General features: G+C 36.8%; 1 protein-coding gene across 1 annotated transcript in view; it reads left to right on the forward strand.

The window, feature by feature from the left end:
• PNPLA2 (patatin like phospholipase domain containing 2) overlaps positions 1 to 10,787 on the forward strand; it is a 54,664-nt gene extending 43,877 nt beyond the window's left edge. The window contains exons 7-9 of the mRNA XM_070932766.1: positions 272 to 404; positions 3,535 to 3,657; positions 5,387 to 10,787. Of these exons, the coding sequence (XP_070788867.1) occupies positions 272 to 404; positions 3,535 to 3,657; positions 5,387 to 5,651 (521 nt within the window). The 3' untranslated portion in view covers positions 5,652 to 10,787. The remainder of the gene's footprint in view (positions 1 to 271; positions 405 to 3,534; positions 3,658 to 5,386) is intronic.
• Positions 10,788 to 11,614: the final 827 nt, after the last annotated feature.

Below are 11,614 nucleotides of genomic sequence, written 5' to 3' on the forward strand. Positions count from 1 at the left end.
AACCTCCAATTATTGATTTTTAGTTGAATTTTTCTTTGTTTAGAATCTCATGAAGTAGTAATAGGGGTATCATTTAAGTCGTGGATATGTGCACATTTGGGGAGGGCTTATAACAGATAAGGAAAGATTTAGCATTGAGGAATAAAATCCTTTGCAACCGGATTAGAAGTGCAACAATTAAATGGTTGAATTAGGTAAAAAAAAATCATTGGTTTCTGTGCTCAAACCTTAGCGGGAGGGCATTGATTTAATATACCTTTTCCATCTGCAGCACTTTTGGAAGCCTGTACTGAGAGGAGGGGATTATTCACTTGCATTGCCAATTTTCTACCCATGCGTTTGGCCTCTACTTTGATGCTACCATATACTCTTCCTCTAGAGTCTGCTCTCTCCTTTACAGTCAGGTATGTTCTGAATTTCCTTCTGAGCCTCTGTGGTGATAGAACATTAGTAGGATTTGCATTGGATGTTAAATCCATTTACAGCATTCAACTTTAAAAAAATCGTATTTAATTGTATTTCTTTCCAATAAAGCAGAGATAGAATACGTTTAGATGAAATTCCTTCCAAGTCAGTGGCATCTCCTTTGGTATAGTTAGAATGAAACAGAATTCACATTTTAAGATTTTGGGGTGAGAGAGTTTTGTATCCTGCTGGATTGTAAATTTTGAAATTATAGAGGTAATTCCTTAGAGAGAAAAGGCTTTCCTGCTAGTAAATTTAAATTTGGGTGTAACTGTTCAATTTAAAATGTAACTTTATGAAGTAGTTCTTATCTCATTACAAGGCAAAATCTTTTTTTTTTTATGCTGCAAAATGAGTGTTTATTTTGATTACCTGCAATCAAGTCAGTGTTGACCTGTAGTGACAGCATAGACAATTTTTCTCTAGCACAGTTTGTCCCCAGCCCTGGCCAATTTTTATTTCTATAGCATGTCACAGGAAAAACCATTGCTTGCATCATTCTGCATATCTTGGCATCTGAATATCTTCTCTTTCAAGGCTTTCTCATTTAACAACAAAAACACAACTACGAAACAAAAATTAAGAAGCAATTAAAGGAGCATCTAGCTCTTGTGTCAAAATCTCTGTAAAAGGGTCTTGATTTGCCTTTCAACACATAAAGGCAACAAAGCAGACTATAGTTGTTATTTTTCATATGATTTCGCTTCTTTGTTTAATGCTGTATATCTTTTTGTATTGTTTTAGTATTGGAGAAAAAGGGGGGGAAAGAAACAAGGAAAAGAACAGTAGCATAGATGGTATAGATAGGAAATGATTCGGCCTACTTTTAAACACTCATTAAACCTTGGTCATGTGGAATAATACTGATCGGTCTTTCTATGACATCAGAGAGAACTAAGTCATAATCAGACAGCAAACACATAGTGGCAATCAAAGATTTTAAATTTTGGGTCACACTTTCTTGCCAACTGTTTTCCTTATCCCTACTTGAAAAATAATAATTTTTAATTTCATGATACATTCTAAGTTTTGTATATAAAATTAAAAATACATTCACTTCTTTAATCCGTATTGAACTTTGTAACACCATGTTATCAAGGGTCATAATATATATTTTAAAAGGTAACCATCAGTTTGTTAACATGGAATATTCCAATTCTTTATTCCACTGTTTTTGCAAATCTTAGAGATGCTCTTTAAGTGATTATAAAACACGATAGCCTTTAGAATAATCCAAAATGTATTCAAATATTGATTATAATTTTAGGGTTTTATCTGATTGATTAAATGCCATCAATTGTATTAAATGTTAGCAACCACATGGATAGAGTCCTCAGAATGGTCTGCCTTCAACTTGGTCTTGTTCGTTTCTCAGTGTATATTCATTGATTTTGTAATCATATTTATCCACCTTGTTTCTGGTCATCCTCCTTTTTTGTCCTTCAATTTTTCCAAGCAATATGGACATCATAATATTGTAGGATTCTGGAAAAGCTTAGTGGCCTCTGTAACAGTTGAAGTTTAATCCAGATAGTCTCTAGCCTGACACACACAGAGACATGTGTTTGACTTTATTTTTGCCTCAGAGAAATTAATGCATGCCCCATTGCTGGAGGTCATTACTCCAAATCCTTTGCTGTGGTTGGATCACTTCTCGTCCAGAAAAGGTGTTGTTACTCTAGGACTTTTCTGAATGAAAAGGCCAGTTAAGATAGTCTGTCCTAAGTGCCTTATGCATCCTGATATATTCATATATGGGGGATGGGTGGGGTTTCCTACCAATATAGGAGGCAGTTGCACTGACATTTGCAATGGGAAGATTAGGAGGATGCTTGAGGTGATTGCCAACAGGTGGCCTTCATGCTTGCAAGTCCCAGGATGCTGTTTGGCTTTCTGAAACCAATGCCTGCTTCTTTTCAAAGGCAGAAGTATGCTGAAGAGGTCTATGGGTTGGATCATCCTTGCTACTTTATAAAAATCAGGATAATAATAGCCATTACAGGCTGTTTTTTTCATTGAAAGGACATCTGGCGTGCATTGAGATAGCCTGTACAAATACACCCCAAGAGTGTCCAGTCCCTTGATCTGGCAGATAGTATTCATTGTTGCTTACGACTTTTAGAAGAAAGGGGAAGACAATGGGATAATTAATGGAGAGATCAAAAAAATTACAGAACAGACCTGGAAACAGCTACAAATTGTTCTTGGAGAGAGGTCACAAAGTTCTTAAGGTTACCTAGAGTAGACTCTGACTTGATGGCACCTGACTAACTTTGCAGTTACATGGGGAGAATACTATGAGGAAGTAGTTTCTATACAATATGTAATGACCTTTCCAATTCTGGGGACCAGTTCCCATGCTAGCACTGTTTTTAGATGCTTAATTAAAGTGTTGCAAGTTTTAATTGGAACGTGCTATTTTCAGAGTTAACATATTACTTTGGGATTGCTCGTCACAGCTTTGTGCATCACTATAACCTGCAGCCTATGATTTTCAGTGGACATTAATTAGTTACATATTCTGCCTAATGTTAAGAGTCATTTTGAATAGCAGTTATTGGGAAATATGTTCCTATGGTCTTCTCTGTGCTCGTTCAAGAATCATCCCATTGATCTCTGTGGATGCTGGATTAGATAGATCTTTGATCTTTTCTAGCACAGTGGGTTTTATGTATGCACTTTCTGTTGATACAAATGGCAATAGCAATAGCACTTAGACTTATATACCGCTTTTCAGTGCTTTACAGCCACTCTAACCAGTTTACAGAGTCAGCATATTGCCCCCAGCAATTTGGCTCTACATTTTACCCACCTCAGAAGGATGGAAGGCTGAATCAACCTTGAGCCTGATGAGATTTGAACTGCCAGATTGCAGGCAGCTGGCAGGCAGCAGAAGTAGCCTGCAGTACTGCATTCTAACCACTGCGCCACCAAGGCTCAATCCTGGGATGATTAGTTAAAAATTTCAGTAAAGTGCTTGAACCTGCAGATAGTATACTTGAGCGTGTTTACAATACTGGGACAGTTTTTTTTCAATTAATACTTGTGCATTGCACCTGCCATATTTAGACTGCTTGAATGGCTGCCAGATGTTCCAGAGGACATCAGGTGGATGAAAGAACAGACACGGAAAGTCTGTCATTATTTCATGAGAAAAGCCAAGAAGAAGCTAGGAAGTCACCTTTCAGCCAGGTAGGATTGTTGCTTCTTATCTTGCATTTCTGAAAATGCTGAATTCTGAAGCACAATACAATGTTTTTATATCACTAATGCCGTAACATTCTTGAATTGGGAGATTTTGCAGTTGGATTTGCCCATGCATCGAAATTAGTGCCTTTGGATTCTGTTCCAGGTTTGCATGATTAAGGTGTCGTGTTTGTTTGCTTTGTTCTTAAAGCCAGAGTCTGCTGGACTGGAATGATATATGAACCCAAGTAAGTATAATGAGCAAATAAAAACCAAACATATTCCCCAGTCAGAATAATTTTGAATATAGCTATGTTTCTATAATCTCTATGGCAGGGGTGTCAGACTCAGGTTGTCACGCAGCGTCACAGCAGGCCGGAAGTTTGACAGCCCTGCTCTATGGTCTCTAACATAGCACTCCAGCTTTGAATTGCCCTTTCTCTAAAGGCCGAGTGCTTTAAAAATCACAGCCTACGTGTCTGTGATTATTTTTTTGTAGTATAGTTATTGCTGCTTTAATATTGAATGTATTGTTTATTTTTATTTTGTGTTATTGTTTAAGCTTGTGGATTTATAGATTTTAATTTGTCCTAAAATCCTTAAGACAACTGTCATGATAGAAATGTAATAAATAAAAATACATAAATAAATTGTAAGATACCTAGTACAGTCCATTTCAAAACTAGGTAACAAAATCCACTTTCGTATTTGAATTAAATTTGTAAAGTGTAAAATAACTAAGGTCCTTAAATGTTAAAGAAGATATAATGGTAGTCTACAAGTTTACAGTTATAAACGGGGAGTCAAAGTTTTATATTTTGAAAAACCTTTTGGATTGAAACAAACTGAAATAACAATTTTAAGCAGATTGTTCAAAGATTGTCACTATAGGATTATTGAAAGAGGTTCCCAAATACTAGATTGAGAAAATAAAAAATTCATCCCATTATTTCCATACCTGTTCCTTATCAAAGGTCATGTGTACACAGCTCACAATATATAAAGAGCTATATAATTATTGCTGAGGCATGGGGGATATGTGCTTTCTAAGTACTTATGAATGAGAGCTCCTATGTTCCCCAAACAGCATGGTCAATGGTGAGGGATATTAGAGGTTGTAACATTTAGGGGATATACACAATTCTCCTACTCCTGAGATCAAAGTTACTGTTAGGTTTTATCTCTCGACTAGCAGTGATCATAGTTTGAGCTAGAGACATGTGTTTTTGCCAAGCCCTTGGCTGGTAGCATTATTGGGAATTGGAATCTACTTTATCACTGAAGAGGCTCTTTCCCAGAGACACCTATTCTTATCACAGTCTCCCTGTATACTTGATTTTCAATGAAACTTAGAAATTTGATGATCATGAATCTGAGGTCTCTGAAAGTTTCTTTTAAAGCTAATGCAGCTCAAGTGGCATTTTCTCCTAATGGGCCAAGAAAACAGGATCAGAATAGCTAGAGGGTGTCAGTAGTGAGATCCTCAGGGAAAAATAATCTGCTGCTCACTTCCATCTCTCTGCAGCCTTAGGTTATCTTCTGATTTTTTTTGTGTCATTGCATGATGCAAAGGGGCAATTTCAATGGGACGTGTACTCCATCTTTCTCCTTCTTTCTCCTTCTCCATTCTCCTTCCATTTTTATTTATATGTCAACGTTGAAAACCCAAATATGTTAAATAATATTTACCAAAATAGCATGGCAAACTTTAATTCTCTCTCTCTTTCTCTCTTAGGCTATACTACCATCTTGAACTCCGAAAAACACAGAGTTTACCTATCCCTTTGGGAACGGCTTATGGGGAAGCATTTCCAAAATGGCTCAGGAACAGTCTCTCGCTAACAGACGTTATGACAAAATGGGAAGAATACCAGCGCCAGCTGATGCTAGGGCTGTTCTGCATCAATGTGGACCTGCAGGCCTCCATCTTCCCATCAGAAGGGCTGCAGATGAGACATCCACGAGCAAGCTGCACGGAAGAGACCCTTCAGCTCTTTTAAATATAACCTTCAGAATCTGGTTGGGGAAAAGAGGGTGGGCAGAGGCTGCATTTAGCAGCTTCCTAATGGAACTCTAACAATCAGAGGGATTTCTCCTCCCCTCACAATTCAGACAGGGTACTGATAACAAAATAGGCAATTGTGCCATAACTAAGCAGGTGACTAGCACCATGTAAATACCCACCAAAATGTGTTGGGTGTTGCGTATTTTCTGGGAAACAGTGGCATAAATAACTCGACAACTGCAACCAAAATGGTTGATGCTTGGGCTGAACTGAAAAGAATTTCATTCAGGGCACCTCTTGGACTGTTTATAATAAGACGACTGGGTCATCATCAGGATTCTAGCTTTTGTTTTTAATCCACTTTACTTTAAATCAATATTGTAACATGCTTTTGTTCTTAAAGACTTGAGTCCTTTGGGATCATCCTTCTCTGTGTTATGATGCAGTAAAAGAAAAGCCAGCACGAGCTACCAAATCAGCTCTTAAACCAAATGCAGTCCTAAATTTTCACTCTAAGTAGAGACACCTTATAATTCCTGTACTGTTTTCTTGTAAATTTGTCATATATAAGGAATGCAGCTAACTTTTATACTACCTGGATTCATGGCCTACCGTCTTCTAGGTCCTTCTATTCTAGAGAGATGAGAGAAAAAAATAGAAGTCTTGAAATATGTACTTAAGTCCCATCTCATTTGGATGCACTATTTTTTTCCCTGCTTCCCAGTAATTTTAATTAGCTTAAATCTGAATTTGTACAGTTGCAGAAGGATGTCAAGAAGGATAGATGGAAGCAACAGCTAAGTCAGTGTAATGTATGTTTTGAAACTGTTTGTGACTGACTGGATCAGTTGGCCATTTGAGAAAGAAGGAAAGGGATTTTGATTCTAGCTGCAAAGGAATATGAATCCAGAAGCCAAAATATATTCTAAATGCATTTAAGTTGGCTTGTGGGATCCACATCACTTGCGTCAGTGGTGAATGTGGCCCCTTTGGAACATTGCTCATTGCTCAGCAGAATTGTAGAAATTAATTGTCTTGCACTGAGATGGAAATAAGCAGGGTCTGAAGTTGAAGGCCAGAAAGAAAGTAATAGTTTTGCAGGTATTGAATGTTACGGTATTGCATAAAGAGGAGGAACAGGGTTGGCTTGTAAGTCAGCTGAACAAAATTGTTTGTTTTTTTTCTCCCTTCCAAGTACTTTTTCCCCACTAGTGCAGGGTCCATTTTTTCTCAGATTATAGGAATTGATTGACTGGTTTGTCACCTGAGCCTAATGTTGTGTGCTGAGAGTGACTATCCCAAAGTCATCCAGCTGGCTTTCATCCTAAAGTGGGATTAAAATACACAATCCCTGGTTTCTAGCCTGGTGCCTTAACCACTAGACTAAACTGGCTCTCTTGCTGAACAAAATTGAATGTATAGTCTTATTTCAATCTTTTCGTGATAAACCAGTGGAGCTTTCAATTGCTGTGAAAAAAATGTTGGTAGGTTAATATAGAAGCATTTTCCCCTTCACACATAGCCCAAGAAGCAGATCTGGTATACATTATCCATTTCTTTCATAAGCCTTCTTTACAACAGTTACCTTTTGTCATATAAGCACGACATGAAGCACTCTGGTTAATTTCTCACAGCCCCATACCAACTATCTTGTGTCTATCAATTATCACCAGCACCATACTTGATCTCATCATTCACTGCTGTTGTTTTCTTCCTGCTAACTGTATATATAGCATGGCAAATATTCATTATGATGGCAGAAAGCAGGAGCTGCACCCGTATAGTAATAGTGGCATATTTCTAGTCACTGTGTGTGAGACTATATGTAGAGTGCTTGTTATGATTTTGTATCGTTATAGACTGAAGTGTTTGATGCTGCAGGGAAAAAAGTTTGGGTACATTTGTTTTTGGATAAAAAAAGATTGCTTTTCTTTGCTGAATTTCTGTTTTTCTCCTAGTACAGAACTATCTGTTAAATTCCAAAGATAACACAATGGATGGAAGGAGAGGGAGACATAACGATTGCTTAGAAATAAGTTAATAGTAATAGAATTTTAAATGCTACAAGATAACAAAAAGGATAAATCTGAGTAGAAATGCTTTATTATATAGTGTATTTGTTCTCTTAGTAGACTACAACAGACTACTAACTTTAAGTATTATGAGCAATAAGAGGTTCTATATTAGCAAAGCCTATGAGATACACATGCTTTTTTTTCTGGAAAAAGAATTATTGAAAGCGGCTGAAACCAGGATAATAGTATTGCTCCAGGAAATGAACCCGGGAGCAAAATACAAGGAGCATTTCAGCAATGCTTTCACTTGTAAAAATTTCTAGCGCAAATATTAAAAATCAGTTGGGAATGAAGTGATTTTATAAAAATAGGCTTATTGCCAGAAAAAAATTCCTTTGCTGTCTACTCATTTGGCATAAGGGCCTGTTTTGAATCTCTGCACCAGTATTTCCTTTTACACATCCCTGGGAGAAGTGGAGCTATGAAGAATGAATATTTGCAACCAGGCAGGATGGGAGGAGTCATCAAGTTTAGCAATTAACAGTGGCTCTCCTATACGTTACATAAATGCTTAGGATGGCAAGAGTACACTGTTTTAACTGCTAATATTTCCTTTAATGTAAGCAGCAGTAGCAAATTGCAAAGCATTCAGAGCACTTGCACAGAATCCAGTTCCTGGTCTGGAATTCAGTACCGAATTTTGATAATTTCTTCCATGTTACTATGTTTGGATAAGTAAGTACAGCAGCTACCAACTCTTAGTGCAGAGGAAAAGAAAGGACCTGTCTCTCTTCACTAACATTAAAATGAAGAGGCTGAGCAAAGGTAGACATTTTTTTTTTTTGAGGAAGAAATGCTTTGGATTGAGCTGTCACGTACAAAGATTCATGCCTACTCTCCCATATTTAATTACAAGTAGGATATACAATAAATGAAGACAGGAGAAATGCAAAATTGAAGTGTTTCCTCTAGTAGCAATGTCTCTTTAAGAGAAAAGCTTTGAGCAAAAGATCCTTTATAAAACTCTATTGAGGAAGCAATCTTCCTCTTATCTTAATTCAAATAAGTTCCATAGGTATTACATCATCTCAGCTTTCCCACATAAAATACAACAGTGCCTAGATCAGGCCTGTCAAACTCCTGGCCCGCAGGCTGGATGCATCATGCGCTGGACACGACCAAAGCCGGTTTAGTGAAGAGGGAAAAAGTCCCGATATGTCATGTGGTGACGCCGTGAGTTTGACACCCCTGGCCTAGATACTTTCCCTTATTAAGTACACAATTGTCTGCTTATTCTGCAAAGTAGCCTCTGTTAGAGGAAAATGTTCTTGTATCGTGAAATAGCTGGAAAAGCATGATTTTGCTTTTGAATTCTAATAAGCGTCAAGAGTTTTCCCCCCTTACAACTATAATGTGAATGTCATTTGTTGTCTTTTAGATGAAAATGTGCCAGTGTTTGCATGTCTTTAACCACTAAGTTATTCAACACTGTATTCTATTTTGAAATGTATTGCACAATTATATAGTCTTTTTTTAAAAAAATTGTAAGCTGCTATTGCTGCTTCAAATGCAGCTATTGTAACGCTGGGATTCTATTTATTGCTAATACACTGCACTGTAATTTAGACAGCCCTCTTTTTAACTATCTTACCTGTTTGAAGATAATCAGGATTTTAAAAATAGTTGGTTTTATAAAACAAAATATAAAATTATTTAATTTTATATATTAATGTTAAAAGTGTAAGTTCAAATGTTAGTGCCAAAAACTGGTATTGCAATATGTACTGTGTTTTTCACAGCAAAAACACACACAGACATTTTCTTTTAATTCTAAAACTTAAAAAGTAGTGTAAGCAATGCTCCCAACTGATTTTAATTCATAATAAAAATAGAAGTTAGAACCAACAAAGTATCCACAGAGTAAAGCCAACCAGCCCAGCTCTAATTTCTTAAAAAGAAAAAAAAAATTGGTGTATCAGATTTGAAACTCTTGAACAAAAACTGATAACAACTTACATCACCTTGTTTGACTTGGCAGATAGAAATTTGGGCAAGTTGAAAAGCAACATTTGATTACATCAGAAGCTGATGAAAGAGAAGCTTGATTTGTTAAGTTGCATGGTTTAAGATTCCACAGTGCCTTTTATATTTTTTTTAGAAAGCCAAACTATTTACAGCTTGCTGCTGCTGTTATCTTTATGGGCACCTATAGTAGTCCTCAACTTATAAACCACATTTGGGACCAGAATTTCTATTACTATGCATCGTGATTGTTAAGTGAATCATGCCAATTTAATGACCATTTTGTTTTGGTTGTTAAGTGAGTCACCTTAATCAGTAAGTGAATCATGCAGTCATTAAAAAAAATCTGACTTCCCCCATTGATTTTACTGGTTGAAAGCCAGATGGGAAAGTCACATGATGATTACATGATCCAAGGATGCTGCCATTGTCATAAATACAAGCTGCTTGCCAAGCGGCCATATTTTGATCATGTAACCATGGGGATCCTGCAATGGTTGTGAGTGCAAGCATTAGTCATGATCACTTTTTTCAGTGCCATTGAAATCTCAAAAGAGTTGCTAAATGGATGATTGTAAGTCGAGGACTACCTGGATTCCTCTGCTGTTTTCATTCTGACCATTCTTGAATTCTGTAATAGTTCTTAAGTTGTTGACACTACTAAGGCTGAACTAATCATTGTGAGAAGCAACTGATTTACCTTGCTCTGATGTTAAGCCATAGTAAATCCAACATGCCAAATAAAAAAATCTCTGCAAAAAATGCACTCTGTAAGAAAAAAGAAAATTCAACATAAGAACTCAATCGTATTTAGGGAGTGGGAGATGACCATGATCTGATGCTGTTGGTCAAATTGCAATAGCTCATTTTTAGCACTTGCAACTAAAATAAAAACCTGTATTATTTAGTAGCATTAGGAAAGCAATAAATACTGTGAGGAAAACTAATCAAGTATTATAATAGTCATTCTTGAGTTAATTTTCTTCGTGCTTTGCATTATCCATGTCCTCAGTTCCTTTCTTCTATGTGTTTTACTGGAAATGTGCTATTTATTCTTTTAAAATGTATCTCTAATAAAATACTTTCTAAACTTATTGAATTGAAATGTGGATTTGCATTTATTCATGCTTTGTGTAGTCATAGTCAGTTGATACTTTCTGATAATCAGGTATTTTTGATCCAGTTGGCAAGAGGCAAACCAGATGGATCCAAGATGCCTTCTGTGATCTGCAGTCCTACACTATGCTCACAGTTACTCTTGCTACATAGTCATCCATTAGGCATTACAGCCACAGGTGTTGCTCAGCTTCACTGGATTCCTCAAGTCACTATTGCCATGTTATTCCTAAATTTGCATTAGCCATGAAGGTCAAATAACAAATGCAGGAATTCCATCTGACTGAGGTTGTGGATGATACTAAGCTGGCAGGAATAAGTAACACACTAGATATTAGGCTCAAGATCCAGATAGATCTTGACAGACTTGAACACTGGGCCCTATCTAACAAAATGAAATTCAATGTAGAGAAAAGTAAAGTCTTACACTTAGGCAAGAAAAACCAAAAGTAGACTGGGTGAAACCAGGCTCAATGGCAATAACTGAGAGGGATCTTGGAGTCTTAGTGGACAACCAGCTAAATATGAACCAGCAGTGTGTGGCAGCAGCCAAAAAAAGCCAATTTAATCCTAAATTGCATTAACAAAGGGATACAATCAAGATCAGGTGAGGTACTAATACTACTCTATAAAGCCTAAGTAAGACCACACCTAGAATACTGCATCCAGTTTTGGTCACCACACTATAAAAAAGATGTCTAGAAAAAGTGCAGAGAAGAGCAACCAGGATTATTAGGGAACTGGAGACTAAAACATGAAGACTGGTTACAGGAACTGGGCATGGCTAGTCTAGTGAAGAGAAGGA

The sequence above is a fragment of the Pituophis catenifer genome, unplaced genomic scaffold (genome assembly GCF_029215685.1).
Source record: "Pituophis catenifer annectens isolate HBS135680 unplaced genomic scaffold, rPitCat1.0.hap2 SCAF_1, whole genome shotgun sequence".
Taxonomy (NCBI): domain Eukaryota; kingdom Metazoa; phylum Chordata; class Lepidosauria; order Squamata; family Colubridae; genus Pituophis; species Pituophis catenifer.